Source organism: Cibotium barometz, chromosome 24 (genome assembly GCF_041138505.1).
Source record: "Cibotium barometz isolate CiBa-2024 chromosome 24, ASM4113850v1, whole genome shotgun sequence".
Classification (NCBI taxonomy): Eukaryota; Viridiplantae; Streptophyta; class Polypodiopsida; order Cyatheales; family Cibotiaceae; genus Cibotium; species Cibotium barometz.
The window spans coordinates 46,381,352-46,399,580 of record NC_141069.1 but is presented as its reverse complement, the minus strand read 5'-3'; the positions used below and the strand labels follow the sequence as shown (position 1 = coordinate 46,399,580).

Sequence of the window (18,229 nt, the reverse complement as noted above, 5' to 3'; positions counted from 1 at the left end):
GGGATTCTCTAGCAAAGAATATCAACCACATCAGATAGAGGTGCAACCTCTTTTATCCTCATCATGCAACAAGGAAATCACCAAAACAACATAGCCTCCACATGCATCATTGACTTCCTTGCACTTTGATGGAGGTCAGGCCACTTTATTTCTTATGGACTTGGATTTTGAAGATGAAGAACAAGAGCATGATGTGTCACAAAAAGGTAACCTATTACCTAAATGGTAATAGGTTACCTACATGCAGCTTTTGGATGAATTGGAGTCTCTAGCCATCCAAGATTCACCTCAAGATGTTGCAGATGTAAAAGATCAGAGGATAAAACCATGACTTGAGAGAATCTAGTGAATTTTTCTCTTATGAGACAAAGGTATTCAAGATTTTGGAGCCTACAAACTTTGAAGCACAAATGAATCTAAAGTGGATAGTAGCCATGCAAGTAGAATATAACTCCATCCTTAAAAACCACACTTGGGACCTTGTAGATCATCCTCTAAGGCATAAAGTAATTATCACACTATGGGTTTATAAAGAAAAACATAGATCTGATGGTACTTTTGAAAGGTGCAAGGAATGACTGATTAATAAAGGTTTTGCACAAGTTAAAGGTTGTGACTTTCAAGAAACTTTTTCTCCTACAACTAGGTCAACCATAATCAGCACCGTGCTTACACTAACAGTGCAAGGGGGATGGCACGTTCTCTAAATGGATGTAAAATCTAATTTTCTCAATGAGATAACCAGAAGGAGGAGCTATATGTGGAATAGCCACTTGGATTCGTGGTTTCCAATTCTGAAAGCAAAGTTTCAACGTTATGGAAGACACTTTATGATGTGAAAGAGACACCACGCAAGTATATGAGGCACTTTATAAGGTATAGTACTAGAAGAACGATGCTTGTTTTATGAGTATTGGTCTCTTAGACAATCCTTTAGATGTAAATTTGAATGCCTTTTGTTACCAGGGAAAGTATATGGTCATTGTTCTCTCTGTAGATGACCTAATTTTATGAGTATAGTTCTCTTACACAACCCTTCTGATGTAAATTTGTATGCCTTTGTTAGTAGGGGAAGTATATGGTCATTGTTCTCTATGTAGATGACCTAATAGTGAATCAGGATAAAAATATAGATGACCTAATAGTGAATCACGATAAAAATATATCAAAAACATAATATATACTTAGTGTAGAGTTTGAGATGCCAGAAGCCAAATAACATTTTTACCTCTTAATATAAAAAAATAGGTAATATGGTCAAGGCATTTAGCATGACTATATGTAAGGTAATTGTTTGGTACCCCAATGGAGGTTGATCTAAAGCTATCCATCGAAGACACCTCAGATGTTGTGAATGAGACCTTATATAGGAAACTGGTTAGACACAATCTTATCTTCTTATGTAATACTAGACTAGAGATCAATTTTTATGTTGGTATTTTGAGTAGGTTCTCCAACAAGCCCTGAGGGAATCATTACAAATAAGGTATGCAAGCCCCACCTATGAAGGTAGCTTTGATAGCTAGTCGAGAAATACTAAGATGGAGGGTGCTAGTAGAAGCTAGGGACTAAAGTCATGGTGATGACCAATGAACTATGTCGAGAAGGGTTTGGCCATGTATCTACATAGAAATGTATACATGAGGTGGCCATGATATGACCATATAGGTTTATGAGTTGTTGTCAGTGACTTCATGCATAGTGTGGACTCGAACCATAAAGATATACAATTGCATAGTAGTAGCAAGTTCCCCACCTCCAGGTAGGCATCTAGGCTCATCTTGGTCCCCTTTGTTAGGGTGTGTAGTAAGAGTAAAGTTTACCTACTTAATCTGTGGAATATTATGAGAAAAGGGTGCAGTGTAGCATGTAGCCTTTGGTAGCGTGTCAAATATAATCTAAGTCATCTCTAAACCATCTAACCTCATAGCCAACTTCCCGTGTGAGTATGGGGATGTTGGGTGCCTAGGCTACTAAACCATGGCTACTCTTTATAATGGGGGTTGTACAAAAATGAGCTACTCATTGTAATGGTAGTCATACAAACATGAGCTAATCGGTGCCTAGATAATATACACTATGGAGGTGGAACATTGATTTCCAAAACCCCTCCTTAACATTCATATAATATAAATCATACAACTTTGGAACATTGATTTCTAAAACCCCTCCTTAATATAAATCATACAACTTTGTATTCAGCCTCTTTTGGCATTGCCAAGATGAGAGTGCAATAGTAAGCTATTTGTTACTGATCTAAGAAATGTCTCCCGAACCAAGAGAAAAATAATATCAAGTATACGGAGTGCCTAGTGTTGGTAGATAGATCTTCACTAAGTTGTGGGCCCGTGGATTTAGCCTAGCTTGTCAGGACAGATTTGCACCCAGCCAACTCCGTGCTTGGGATTAACTCCAGGCATCCCTCAACGAAGTTAGCTCTGGTAGCCTCAGAGGAGTGTCTTCACAATAGCCCCTCATTGTGAGAACCCCTTGATCGGCCATATGTTGGGGGCCTGACCTCATGTATCATGGGGGAATTGAGCATAGAACCCTCTAGGTCCCTTGAAAATTGGCTTACACACATGCAGCTACCCTCAAAGGCTCAAGAGAGAGACCTGGTAAGAATCAGGAGGAGTAGAGACAAACTCAACCTTAACATTGACTCTGCTATTCCTCAAGAGTGGCTGACACCTATCCCAGACCTGTATCCCAGACCTCACCCCCCAACAATGGCTGAGGGCTATGGTTTGCTGCTCACTTTTTCTATTGGTGGTCCCCATGGCAGATTAGAGAGATCAGAGCCCCCTTTGGAGGATTTAAATGGTTGGCCTTTTATAGAGGGTGAGAGCAAACCTTCTAATTAGGAGGAGACTCTAGATACCCTAGGATTTAGATGTCGGAGGTTGATGGCACCTCGGCTATAGTAGTACATTGGCAGTCAAAGGGCCTCTCATAGCATTTTCTCTTGAATTTGTTTTAGAGTCTATCAGATAATTTTTGGCCTCTAAAGATCACCCTCTTTCTTTGGTTGATGACACACATGAGCTTGGTGGTTGGCATGGGGTTGGCCATTGGTGGTAGACTAGGAGCTTGTTCAAGGTGCCACCATGCTCAAGAGTCTCAAGGCGACACTACCTTTGGGATTACTGGAAGGCTCAACAGGTTTGGCAATGGATTCTCCACATCTTGAGAATGGAGAGGACCTCGACCCATATCACTACATGGGGAACTGTCACTTGGGCCGCCAGAGAGGTTTAGGTTGTTAGGGCTTACGTGGAGGAAGTTGGGGGGCTAGCACTTGAGGTCTCTCACCTTTGCATTTCTAAAGTACCAGTCCCAGTCCCATCTACTAAGCATTAGAGATTGGGCTCATGCCACAGATGGGAGATTTGCAGTACCATTGCATCTTAGAACATATGGAGAGCTAGATGCAAAAATGCCATCAAGGGTACCCACACTTCGCTTTTGCCAAATCAGGAGCATTCGGCTTGACATCATCCATACCCCCCATGCGGTCAGTGGGGGAAGTTCAGGGTTGCTATGAGCGCATCAAAAGTGGCGAGAAGCTTTCTTGAGGATCTTGAGGCCTTTCCGTTTTCCCACTAATAGAGGTGGTGATTGCACTTGGCATTATAGACCACCATTGTGGTAATTCCCCCTGTATGAGATAGCCTCCTCCTTATAAAGTGACCAACCAGAGAAGAAGTGTATATTTCTCCACCTATGATTATTTGATCCTCGCCCCATAAATGGAGGTGAGTTTGTATCTAGCCTCCTCCTTATAAAGCGACCAACTAGAGAAGAAGTGTATATTTCTCCACCTTTGATTATTTGATCCTCGCCCCATAAATGGAGGTGAGTTTGTATCTAGCCCTTTGTGTTTGTATTTTTCCCTTTATGGATTTTTTAATTAACTAATACATAGATCTTTTTCCCAGAAATTATATATATAGGTTTTGGCATAACAAGATGGCATGCACTAGCTAGCATGTACACATAAGGGAAATATGAGTTTTTCCACACTTTTACCACAATCATCTCTGAGAGTTAGAACCTCAAATATGGTGCTAGCAGCTTGTGCATGGTAGACAACCTCTATCTTGATCTCGCATGCAAGTTAGATTTGAGAGATGTGGTAACAAAATAAAATCATATTTGATGGTGAGTGTAATAGAGTCCAAAAAAAATCTTACTTGATGAAAAACATTCTCAATAGTTTTCAAAGATAGCATATGTGAAAATTTACCTTTAGGGTAAGATAATGTGGGCACCAAATAAGGTGAAAACATGTGCTTAGGTGTCTATATATGTGTGTGTGTGTGTGTGCATGTGCAAGTGCATGCTCATGCACATGTGCATAGAAACAAGAAACACACATGAATTTGTCTAATATATTGTGTAGTTATGTACATGTGGATGCTACATGCAATCACTTAAAATTAATACTAAAATATCACTATACTCAAACGAGACATGTTAGTTTCATCTATATCCACATCATCATGCTTTTGTTTAGGAAAAATATAAAATTTTCATGGATTTTAATGTTTAATAAAATGTTGGATCAATGATTTGTTTGTGAGAATGTATTTACATTATGCATTTTGACATGGAATTGATAACAAACAATGTTGTTGCACTTGAATAGGTATTTTGGAGATCCAAATTTATGTAGTGGCACAGAATGTGCATGCCCTTCAAGCTCCTCTATGACCACGTCATCAATAAAAAAGAGTACTACAATCAAATATATCTACATTATTTCAACTTTGGCATTTATATATGTCATATCAATGTTGGTAATGTTCATAGTTCAAAAAGAAAGGGTGAAAAGGGCAAGAAATATATCGAACATATCAGCACAATCAAGTAAAGAAGGTATGGGTCATATACTTTTCTTCAAGTGTTAAAATATCAAAAACTCATTGAAACTTATAGCTATCGTCAACATGGAAAACTAATTTTGTTTTTGGTTTTCAATATCACTACTTTAATATGTAGATAAAGTGTTATCTTACAAGATATAAATTTCATAGAAGCTTTAATTTGAATATTTTATTACAAAAGTAGTTATTATACATCATTAGGTCAACCAAGAAACATAGCCTAATGATACATGTACAAATAATACTAAATTTAGTTGGAAGAGCACACAAATTCAATACCCAACTGCCTAGTCTCATCACTATGAATGCTCTATATCCATTAACATGTTAGAAGAGTATTGATTAAGAGGTTAGAGGAAATATTCAAAAAGTATTTAAAGTCATAGAGAGGATCACTTTAGCACCAACATTAGTAGCTGTATAAAGGTTTAGGAGAAGTAGTCAATACTGGTAGAAGTCTTACCTAAAGATGCTAGCTATGGGGTATCTAAAGAGAGTAGAAAGTAGCAAACCACTTCAAGTGGAGAATAAGAGGGTCACCCAAGTACCAAAACGAACTATAAAAATCTCATTATCTAGACTATATATTCTAAAGGTGAAGCAATCTTGTAGTGCTCTTATCTAAAAAGGTTACCCAATTGAAACCCTTTTGAAGAGACTTCCCAATAGACCCATTTTAAGCAACTTGCCAAGAAAAGGCCATATTTAAATACGCTGACCTATTTAGCAAACCTCCTAGAATATACAAAAACAAGTCCTTTTATTACAATTCTACCCTTGAATGGGTTCAAAATAGGAAGTCCTTTATTTCCCAATATCAAATTGAAGGGACAAGACACAAGAGAGTCGCAACAATGTATATTGTGGGTACCTTCTTCGATCTCTCCTACTAGCATAAGCACTTTCCTTTTCATATGTATATAATAGCTTCAATATACCTCCAATATACTTTATGCTCCTTATCAATTATGCTCAACATCGAGGTGAACGTATTGCCTTAAAGTAGCCATTTAGTGTGACTTGGAATAATCATTAAAAGATCCCTTCAATATCCACTCCTTTTAAAGGCACCATCTCTAGTTCTAGATCTTTATGAGGTAGCTATATCAGTATCTTCGTATTTGTTGAGTTCTTTAATGGAACCATCTCTAGTTCTAGCTCTATTCAAGTACCTTCATAGCTTTTGAGTTCTGTAAAGGCACCATTACTATATCCTCCGATATCCACTCCTTTTAAAGGTAGATCTCTAGTTCTAGCTCTTTATGAGGTAGCTATATCAATATCTTCATAACACTTGAGTTCTTTAATGGTACCATCTCTAATTCTAGCTCTATTCAAGTATCTTCATAGCTTTTGAGTTCTTTAAAGGCCCACAATTTCTAATTCTAGCTCTTTATAAGAATATTCTTTATATTAGTATGCTTATAGATTTTGTGTTAAACTTATTAACCTTCAACACCAAATTTTAAATATTAGCTATGATTACACATATCAAAACTTTTGTGTTCAGTTGGCTCATTAAATATCTAAAACATTTCTAGTAATCTAGAAATGTTTTGATGCTTACATTTCTAGTAATTTAGAAATAATTACATGTATCACAAATTTTGTGTTCAGTTGGCTTATTAACCTTCAACACCAAATTTTAAATATTAGCTATGATTACACATATCACAAATTTTGTGTTCAGTTGGCTCATTAAATATCTAAAACATTTCTAGTAATCTAGAAATGTTTTGATGCTTACATTTCTAGTAATTTAGAAATAATTACATGTATCACAAATTTTGTGTTCTAGACATGTGGATATGGCTCATTAAACATCTAAACATTTCTACTAATATATATCTACAAGTAAATTTGATGAAGGAAAAAACGAAATTTCTCTCTTTTAAAGGCCCAACACTTTTTCATATCAACTAGTGAGACCAAGATAGAGAACTTCCAAATCTAGTACTCCAACACCTAAATAACTTCGAAAGGATCTCCTTTATGATTTAAAACTCCCAAATTCATGCCAAAAGTCCATGTGAATGGCACACTTAGGGAATATACTAGAGGATATATGTTAACCCCATTTTAGGATTAACAGAAGCAGTCTATACTACAGACGACGAGAGTGGCAATAAGTCTCATGAAAAGGCACTATAAAAGTTGTAAAGATTGTGAGAAAAGCTTTCCAAAGATTGAGCTTATTAGTTTGGTTTTGAATATTACATGCCCAAATATGAAAAAGGGCTAGTTATATATAAGACACTTTATCATAATCAAATGTCATAATTGCACTTTGTGCTAAGTGAGTTCTTGTTAATCTCTTTACTCTTCATCTTGTGTATGTGTGTGTGTGAGAGAGAGAGAGGGTTGAGAGGAGATGCTTATTTGATCCTAGCACATGTGCCTTTCTATGTTTAATGTGAGAGAGTGAGAGAGGCGAGTCCTTGCTAGGCAGTGCATGACAGCAAGAGGTAGGCCCTAGAATCTTGGAGCCAACAACTAGTGGTGGAGCTTGGAGATCTTGAGAAGGTAAGAATAGCACAATGGTTGTAGTCTATTGCAACACTTGCATGAATGAGAGAGAGTTCTTTAAAGGGAATAAATGAGCCATAACATTTTGGCACCACTGTGGGGGAGATAATCTTGCTTCTACCTTCTTAGAGCACTAAAATCCTTCCTTGTATACTTAAAAATCTATACTTTTAGTTTTGGCAAAATTCAATGTGAAGTCTTGAGGAGATAACATTGTTGGCAGAATAGTGAAAAGTATGATAGTGTTTAAGTTTTTATTTCTTTTGATTGAAAGATTAGTTTTTGAGTACTTGGAGGGCCTAGAGGGAAGAAATCCAATTAGTTTTGTTTATTTTTTATGTTTGCAACACTTCTGCTTTTTCATGTAAAAAACTAGTGTTGTGTTATTTTATTTTTATTCAAAATCACATAATTATGAAAAATATTATTGTTTGGGTCTTGTTGAAGATTTAATTACCTTAGCTATGGTAAGCATACTCAAATTGCACGTTTTGAGTAGGTAAAAAAAGTGTTTGGACTCCCAAAAAATAGATCAAAGATAATTAATGATTTTTTAGACTTGGGGGTTTTCAACGGGTGTTAAAAACCAAATAAATTCACATTAACAAAAAGTACCAAAAATCACGTCATGATTTAAGGGATTATCTTGCCAAAAATATAAATTATTATCCTTGAAATCTTATCCTCTTATCTTTAAAAACATTTTGAGAGTGAAAAACTACAATTTTTCACGGCCATGACTATCTTGAGATTTTTACACGTGACTATCATGCCAAAAGAATTTCAGCTATGGAGGTTACTAGGGTGACTTCATTATCTAAACTCATTGTCAAAGTTCATTACAAGCGAATTTGATACCAAAAGATAAATGTTTTGACATAAAAACCATAGTTTTTCACACTATAAAGGTCATATTTTGACTATTAAAGTACATTGGTAGAAAAACTACGATTAAAATATCAATTCCCCTAGCTGCCAAAAACTAGAGTTTTTCACAGTTCTGACTATCTCTAGTTATTTATGCATGACTATCTCTTTCTTCACATGTCAATATCCCCTAGAAATCGATACCCTCATTATCTTTTAGATCAGCTCAATTGTGGATGGTGCATAGCCTAACCAGTTGTGGGTAGAGAATACTTGGCATCTATAAACATTACCAAAGTTCTATTTAGTCGAATCAATGGAACAACCTTTTTGGAGGTGGAAATTACATTTAGAGAGGCCCATAGACAGGTGCAAATCTTAATCAAAGGAAACAATATAGCCAGAGACCTAAGAAAGGAATCCGTTAGAGGTTATGGCATAAGCTGAATACCTTTCACAAGCTTTGGTATTCGGGATGCCACACTTAGAGCCAATATTAGAAGATCTAAAGGGGGAATGAAAATAAGCAACCCATCACAGGTTAGGAGGACCCAACCTAGAAAAATAGGGATCTTTATGAGGACAAGGAGTGTTAAAAGATACAAGTTCACACCATCTATGGTTTGAAAAGCCTTAGAAATATGCCTGCCTATTTGGTGAAAAAATTCCTACATCAAAGAAAGAATTGCAAAGTCACGTTTTCTTAGGAGACAATTCTGCAAAGCTAAACGACACAATTTAGCTAATTGGATTAGCAGCAAGATTATGGAGATGAAGATGAAATCATGACCTGTCTAGCTATGAGTGATGAGCTGTTTACCTACAGAGATCATTATAAAAGCCGAGTGTGTAGCCTAGCCAAACAAGATAGTGAAAAAGAGTAAACAAGAAGCTTACAAGAAGCCACTGCTGAGTATGTAGCCTAGCCTAACACTCACAACATTATGTTGATTGTAATATTTAGGTTGATTTAGCTCCTTAGCATCAGGATAGGGTTTTTGGGGATTAGCCCTTTCACATTAGAGTTAGAATCTATCATTTGTTGTATCCTATCTGATTCAATAATATAAACATTCGATTTCAACTTGTTTATTTAGTTTGATTGTTGGTCTTCTATCACAATTCCTTGTCCCCACCATTTTGGCATGGTATTAGAGCCTCATTTACTCGATTGCGTAGAGTCTTCCTAGGCACCATCTAGCCTCTGAGATCAAGCACACCATCATTACATCAGCTTAAGTAACACCTGCCTTAGATCTACGCCACCTCCCATCTGGCCATTTTGCTGCATGTTGGCATTGCATAAACTGCTAGTCAGTCTTTTGCATTCTGGCATTCAACATTTTGCACTTGGGTTACAGATTTAGCATCAGCCACTTTCATATATACAGATGCGAATTTGTAGAATTTGCATTAACTTCTGATTTGCTCTGATGCTACATCATCTTTTGATCTATTGATGCCATGTTATCTTTTGATTTGTTGATGCCATGTAATATTTTAATTTGGTGATGGAACATCATCTTTTGACATGCTGAAGCCATGTCATCTTTGGACCTGTGAAAGCCATGTCATCTTTTGATGTGCTTAAGCCACATCATCATCTGACCTATTGATGTCATATCATCTTTCGTTTTGACCTACTAAAGCTAGTAATCTTCTGACTTGTTGATGCCACATCATCTTTAGATTGTCAAAGTGCACTATATAAAATAGTTGACTAAATTCATTGTCTGAAATAACTATCAGAGTGAGCTATATGAATCAGCTGGAATCATGTTCTTGAGCCAGCTGACGGAATCAACTATCTATATTAACTATTAGAGTCATCCATTTGAGTCGACTTGCTCTACTTTGACAAGCCATTGACCTGCCTCTACTGACAAGCCATTGACCTACTACTCATAGCCGTCCACATATTGCTGATATCAGCCATTTTCTACTGTGACAATCACTGTCTATTATTGTACATATTTTCACATTCTGGAGTTAACATTCAACGTTTGGCCACGTTTACTGTTGGAGTCACCTCCAGCTCTATCAACATCCGAACACAGAATCAACTATCTGTTCTACTGACTCAATGACACCCAATCTGAGTAGCCTACTTTTGTAGGAAGCTAAAAAACTCAATAGTACAAACAACACAACCTGGAAGATGAAGCTAGAGTCACTATTATTCTTTTAAGATTGTTGGGAGATAATTTTTATGGAGAGACAAACTAATTTGACTGTCAAATCTCTAGCAAAATGGGACAAGAAGGCCATGTTTTTGGTCCACATAATAAAGCTAAGTGTGAAGGATGACATCCTCAAGGGAGGTGCTAACTCCCAAAGAATCTTGGGACAACCTAAAGAAGGTGTATGAGTCTAAAAGCACTTCAAGGAAAATTACCTTGAGGGATGAACTCACAAATAAGACAAGGGAGCCAAATGAGACTACTACAGACTTCATCAAGTGGGTGACAGATCCACATCAACAACTAATAAATGTGAGAGATAAGACATCTGATAAGGAGCTTGCTACAATCTTCATCCATGTGCTCAAGGCAGGTTATGCTGGTCTTGTTCAAGGCCTCATCATTTTGAGGAAAAAACCATCACTAGACAAAATGGAGCAGATCCTTAAGGGGACGAGGATCAAAGATAAGTAGCCATGAAGAACATCCATGGTAGCCATGAAGAACATCCATGGTAGCAACATCACTTCAACAAGTAACAATTACAAAGACCTCTTAACAACAGACAAACGAAGATAAAATTATCAAAGACAATGACGAAGACATAAAAACTATGAGCCCAATAAGAACAACAATGATCAAGGTTATTATTCTTCTAATGGTAGATGTGGCTATTCCTCTAGAGGTAGAGGAAAAGGTAGAACTTCTCATAACTCCATTCAATGTTTTCACTGTCAAAAATATGTACAGTTTAAGAAATATTGCAAGAAAAAGTAAGGTGATCTGAAGGGGAAATCAATAAAGCTGTGCTGAAGATGAAATCTCTCAATGCTTCATAAATGCCAACACTTTCTCTCTATTGAAGAGATGAAAGAGGCCAATCATGTAGACCATGGCAGCAAGCAGGAACCATGGTGGATTGATTATGCAGAAAGCTCCTACATAACTTCTCATGCTGAATATTTTTCCAAGTTGGATTCTATTCATGATGGTTTGGTTTATACTACAGATAGCACTCCAACTTGAAGAGCTCAAAAGCATGGAAAAATCTTCAAGTTGAGCGGATAAGTGGCAAACTTGTTAGCAATTTAGGCTAATAGGTTAGCCTCTTTACCTCCATCATAATTATGGCATAAAAGGTGTGGTCACCTAAATTTCAATAGCATGTGTCTTCTTAAATCAAGAGGTATGGTTTTAGGCATATGATCCCTACAAAAAGTTGATAAAGTATTTTAAGCCTATTGCATTGGCAACAAGTAGTATAGAGATACATTTTCTAGAAGCACAAGTAGAGCAAGAGGATTCCTTGACCTCATTCACATAGATGTTTGTGAGTCAGTCCACACTCCTTCAAGTGGTGGTAATACATACTATGTTTCCTTCATAGATTATTACTCCATACATAGGTTTATTCATAAAATCCAAATCTGAAGTATTTGGCATTTTCATGTTATGGTTTAGAATATGACATGAAGAAGCATCAAGGTCCTCAGGTTAGATAATGGAGGTGAACACCTCTCAAAAGTCTTTAGAAAATACCTTCTTGAGCATGGCATCATAAGTAAACTAATCTTCAGCTATACACCTCAACAAAATGGAGTTGCTTATTAGAGGAAGAACAGAGTCCTACTTGAGTCAGCCAGGTATATGTTAAAGGAGAAGAACCTCTCCAACACCTACTAGGCTGAAGCTATTAGCATAGCATGCTACCTCTTATGAATAGATTCTTATGAATAGATCCCCAATTGAAGCACTCCAGGATATCATCCCATATGAATACTTTAATGGAATCAAGCCTCAATTATTATCATCTCATAATATTTAGTTGTTTAGCTTTTTCTCATATTCTAGATTCAAATAGGAAGAAGCTTAATGACAAGTCAAGAAAGTGTGTGTTTGTTGGTTATAGTAGTGAGCATCACGCTCACAAACTCTATGATCTAATAAAAAAGAAAACATTTATGTTAAGGGATGTGATCTTTGATGAGACAAACAGCTGGACATCAACTCATCCATTATATGCAGACACCCCTTCTTCATCAGCTACCCTCAAAGGGGAGATAACACCTTTGGAGGACTCCATTGAAGAACTAGAGGAAGAAGATGATGCCCACCAAGAAACCCTTAGGAGATCTACCATCTATTGAAGAACTAGAGGAAGAAGATGATGCCCACCAAGAAACCCCTAGGAGATCTACCATCTATAGAAAGTAGCCCCAAAGGTTAACATATCACAGAAGTAACAATTCATACTTTGAACAAACAAATTATGCTCTCTTAACATCACTGATGTAGCATGATGAACCCCTCTTCTATGAGGATGCCTGTGATAAGAAAGAATGGACAAATGCAATGGACAAAGAGATGACTGAACTCTACATGAATCATAGTTGGGATACATGACCAACAAGAATCCATACGCTACAAATGGATTTACAAGATAAAGTAAAACAAGTACAAAGCAACACTTGTGGCTAAAGGTTTTGCTCAGAAATAGGGGGCTGATCATGAAGAGACCTTTGCAATAGTACCCAAGATGAATTCCATCAGGTTAGTCCTTTCTCTAGCCTCTCTTCAAAAGTGGAAATTGTGACAAATGGATGTCAACAACGTCTTCCTCAATGGCCAACTTCAGGAAGAAGTCTACATGTAACAGCCTATAGGCAGGGTAAAAAATAAGATGCCTCCATGAATATATAAGTGTAGGACAATTGGAGATTATTCCTCCTATATAAATCTATACTTATATAAAATGGGGAAAATGTTTTTCAAAAATGCCCTCAAATTTCTAAATTTGGGTAAATATTTTCTAAAATCCTTCAAAATGGCCAAAATTTGGGCAAATATTTTATATCGGGTGAATGTTTTTGCAGAAAAACCAATTATAAAAGATTAGCCCCTATTTTTTCCTTGTCCGTAGGTAATGTCAAAGAAGGAAAAGAGCATCTTGTTTGCTAGTTGAAGAAGCTCTTCTATGGTCTGAAATAAGCTCCAAGAGCCTCGTATGGAAAAATTTATGAACATCTCAAATCTCAAGGGTTCTAGAAGAGTAATGTAGAAGGACATTATTCTTGTTCTTGTGTATGTTATAATGATCTGATTTTGATAGGAAGCAATGAAGCCGTGGTTGCAGCTCTCAAATCCAAGCTCTCAGCTGAGTGTCAAATGAAAGATCTTGGATACCTGCACTATATCCTTAGGATTGAAATAGCCATGACCATAGTAGTAGGTGGTATCTTCATCTCTCAGAGCAAAAGTACATGTAGACTATTCTCAACAAGTTTAGTATAGAGACCTGCAAGCCAGTGGCTACACCAATGGAATCCACTCTAAAGCTCACAAAAGATGAAACAAGACATCCTTCTGATACTACTGTGTATAGGAAACTCATTGGTTCTCTTAATTTATTTGACTATCACTAGGCTAGATCTCTGTTTTGTAGTAAATAGTCTTTCTCAATTTATGGAAAACCCCAAATTATCTTATTGTGTTGTAGCCAAAAGAGTGCTAAGATACTTGGGGTTTCTTAAATGTAGGTGAGACACACTAGTGATTGTGACTATGCACCATGTCTAATAGATAGAAGAAGCATCAGTGGAAATGCATTTTTTCTTGGCATGGAGGAGCCATTTCATGGTATTCTAAGAAGAAGAATACATTCAACCTTTCCTCTACACAGAGGTTTAATGCAAGGCTTTAACCACCTCATCCTTTGAAGCTATATGGCTGAAACGATGCTTGTAAGAACTTAGTCATTATGGAGTTGATGGTCCTACTCCTATTCTTTGTGATAGCATATTAGCTCAAGCCTTAGCCAAAAATCTATTTATGCATCAAAGGACTAAGCATATTTAAGTCAAAGAACATTTCATCCGGGAGAAGATACACTGAGATGACATTGTGTTGCAGCATTACAATACTAGAGAGAATGTTGCAAACCTCTTCACTAAACCCCTAGGCAAAAATCTTTTTTTCAAGCATGGAGCAAGTCTTGGCATGATGGAGCTTCTCTTAAGGGAAAGTGTTTGAAGAGGATCCATAGTGGCTCCATGCTTGGAGCAAGGGAAGGCTCAATAGCCTTCCACAAAATAAACATGTTTTAGATTTTTTAATTTTTCATTTTGTAGGTCTAAATCAGTTGATTGAATAAGCTATTTGAGTCAACTGACTAAATCAGCTAACTAAATCAGCTAACTGAATCAGCTATTTGACTTATGCTCAAGTTAGCTTCCAACCACCAAAGTTTGTCAAAGTCATTTTTTTAAATCAGCTGTCTAAATCAGCTTATTGTAGTCAACTAGCTAACAAAGGTTTAGAGATGTTGCTGATCTTGAGGGAAGGTGTTAAAAGATGCAAGTTCACACCATCTATGTTTTCCAAAGCCGTTGCTTGTTTGGTGAAATAATTACTAGCTAGAGAAGAATACCATTATGAAACTAACCTAAGACGATAGAGGGTATACACAACAGCATAACCAACTTATGATCCAACCCCAAAATTAACCACAACTACCCCACCTCATTTGTGAAGTATGACATCAGAAATAGGTAGGGGGTTGCAAGGGAATTGGGGACTACTAAAGTTCATGTCCCAATCTTTAGTGAAGATGGTGATTCCATATGATATGTAGAAATATTTAAGTCCATTTCAAAAACATGTGGATCAATTGATGAGCTCACAAATATCCATTCTTTTTCCTAACTTAGGTTGGAAGGTACATCAATGGTACAAAACTCTAAAGCTAGAGGATAAGGTCAATTTTACTCAGCTTAAGAATGTATTTGTGCTAAGCTTTGCTAGAAGTGGTGAGAAGAGAAGTGGAGCCCAAAGGCACATCTCTACAACCTCAAGCAAAAAGAGCATGAGCAAGTGAGAGATTAGGTTTCTTAGCTTAAATATTTAAACTCTTGGTGTAAGATCTTAGAGAGGCTAACCCATGAACAATTGTTGTCATTCTTCCAAAAGAAAGTATGAGATCTGAGAATGCATGGCTAGCTAGTCTTATCTAGACTAGCTACATTGGATGCATGCTACAAGATGGCCACATCGAGTTCAAAATTAACATACTGGAACTACCCGAGCCTAAAGAAAATAAGACTCCATCTTTAGCTTTAGCATTTCAGGTTGGCATGACTTAGACTAGGCAATGATAGGTAAAAGACAAAAATGATGAATTAACCTCAGCCATCCTATAGACGGTTAAGTTAAAGAAGGTAAGGGAACCTCCAAACAATGCACACCTTTGCCCAAGGAGAGATGTAGTTTGGTGTTCAATGCATGGAACGCCCTCACCTGCGACACATACCACTTCTCTATTGTGCTCATTGTAAATGCTTAGAAAACATAATGATACTTTCATTTATAGATGTGGTGCCGCTACACGAATGTGATAGCTAGACCAACTATAGAATTACTATAACCACCAATCCAACATACTCGAAATTGACCACCATAAAGTGAGTCTCTAGGGTAGAGATACGAACTTGATCAGGTCTATTGTACCACTACTAGGTTTCTTGTTCAAAGGATGATCAAAAGAGAAACGGATTAGTATATGGAATCTATAAGAGATCCCCTTTTCAAGGCCTTGATCATTACCATAAAGTTAAATGATGATAAAGAAGGATTTGAACAACATTTTTAACCAAGAAATGGCTACAAATTGATGAAACATAAGCCACTCATGATCTTGAGTCTATCTAACCCCGATCTACTCCATAACACAGAGGTATGCATATCCCTTACTATGCACCCTACAAAACTATCATAGATGTAACCAGCTAATGGAATTTAAATAGTTGGGCACCCTCTCCCAAGGTCAGTAACTAAAGTATATTATAATGGACTATTTGATTTTCATGATATCCTTCATATGTCCAAATAGTGGGACATAATGTACATGGACAAAAACACTATGACCATCTGCAAAAGAGGAGGATGTGGATGAGATCTAAAATATGGGGATCCCAAATGGGCATCATTTCTATGTTTTAAACCCCATAAAGAAAGATGATGGTATGGATGATATTTAGAATATTTGGATCCTAGATGGAAACCATCTATATCTTTTAGGCCCTATGAAATGTCTACATAACAAGGACATGTATTAATATTTTTGTCAGATATGGATGATGCATTAGGATCCTACTTTAGTGATTAGTTGGAGGATAATTACTGGAATCTCCTTCCATGTTAATTTTCCATTGAAAAAGGATAGGCACTCCCTTGGAATGCATAATTACCTACTTCATTAGTAGTAGAGCTCATTTACTCTATGTCATAATAATAGATGCCTAAGTTATCTATCACAGTGGCAAGCTCATGAAGTTACATTTGAATCCTATCACAATCAACTATTACCATGGTTGTCATAAGATAAGGATCATGGAAATATGCTATCCTTACAAGTATACCCATATAATTCACTATAGTATGTCTTTTTTATTTGGTAATTTTCTTCAAAGAGTTTTCATATACAAAGCATAACTTGTGATACACCATCCAAGAGTTCTATGATTATCAAGGGATCCTTATATTGAATTTTGTAGCAAAATAATCATTCTACCAAGCCTATTTGTTACCTTGGAGAACATTAACCTCCACTTTCCCAAAGAAAGTCATCACTCCCACACCTACCCCTTTAATAGAAATACATATTTACCCATTGTTATTTCCCAAAGCAAGTCATCACTCCCACCTACTTCTTTAATAGAATTACACATTTACCCATTCATTCTTATTTTACTCTCTTTGTTTATTCCTTTCTATATAGTCACTGTATATTTTCTTATGCAAGTATATATGTAGGTTCCTAATGCGATTCACTTGGAGTGTTTGTGCCATACACCATCCTCTTAATGTCTTCTCCTATCTCTAAAGGTACATTCTTATTGGAAGAGATAATGGGGGTTCACCTTCTTAAGGATATAATCTTACCTTGATATACTTGTTTTTCTCAAGACAGCATAGGATAAGCTCCATCACTATATTTTAATCTTGTGCATCCCTACATTCTTTAAGTTAGGTGCAAGTGTAGGTGTACAAGTGTTACTTTTCCCTTAATTGAATCATCATTGTTCTTATTTCTATGTTTCCTTTCAAATTTACCTTTAATATTGTTTTTCAAGGCTTATCCATTATCTTCCTTTCTTTATCCTTGTCATAGTTTAATTATTGTTGGTAGAAAAACATGGACCCCCCTTGTTGATGTGAATGCCACTCGAAAACATAAATAATGGAAAGTGAGATAGACGGTTTCACTACAACAAAAAGAGGGGGTAGAAACATTTATAGCGTGGCTTTTATAAAGGGAACTGGAAAAGTGTCAAGGTGTAAGCGTCACTATAAGTGCCACTATATAAGCGTCATTGAGCAATGCTGAGAATAGAAACAAATTAGGGACAGATTGGGGTATTGTCCCCAATCTTTCCCATTGTGTGTATGAAACCTATTATGTGCATAATATACATATCTAATGGAAGAATTGAAATATATATCTATTATGTGTATACTCTATGCATAAACTTATGCATAAGATTATGCATTGAGCTTTCATGCATAAGCTTAAAACTTGCATTAAGCTCTATGCATAAAGCTTAAATGCATTGAGCTTTAATGCATAAGCTAAATGAATTAAGCATGCATTAAGATCTATACATAAATCTTTAAGCTCTATTCATAAGACATGCATTACGCTCCATGCATAAAGCTCTATGCATAATCTTGGGCATGCATAAAGCTTAGAGCATATATTGAGCTCTATGCATAAGG

General features: G+C 36.5%; 1 protein-coding gene across 7 annotated transcripts in view; it reads left to right on the top strand.

Annotated features, from left to right (window-relative positions):
• The window catches only part of LOC147625369 (putative LRR receptor-like serine/threonine-protein kinase At1g67720), a 110,229-nt gene that overhangs the window by 43,371 nt on the left and 48,629 nt on the right, over nucleotides 1-18,229 (top strand). For all 7 annotated transcript variants that reach the window (XM_086818711.1, XM_086818710.1, XM_086818708.1 and 4 more), the window contains one exon: nucleotides 4,649-4,878. In XM_086818711.1, coding sequence (XP_086674837.1) covers nucleotides 4,649-4,878 — 230 coding nt within the window. The remainder of the gene's footprint in view (nucleotides 1-4,648; nucleotides 4,879-18,229) is intronic.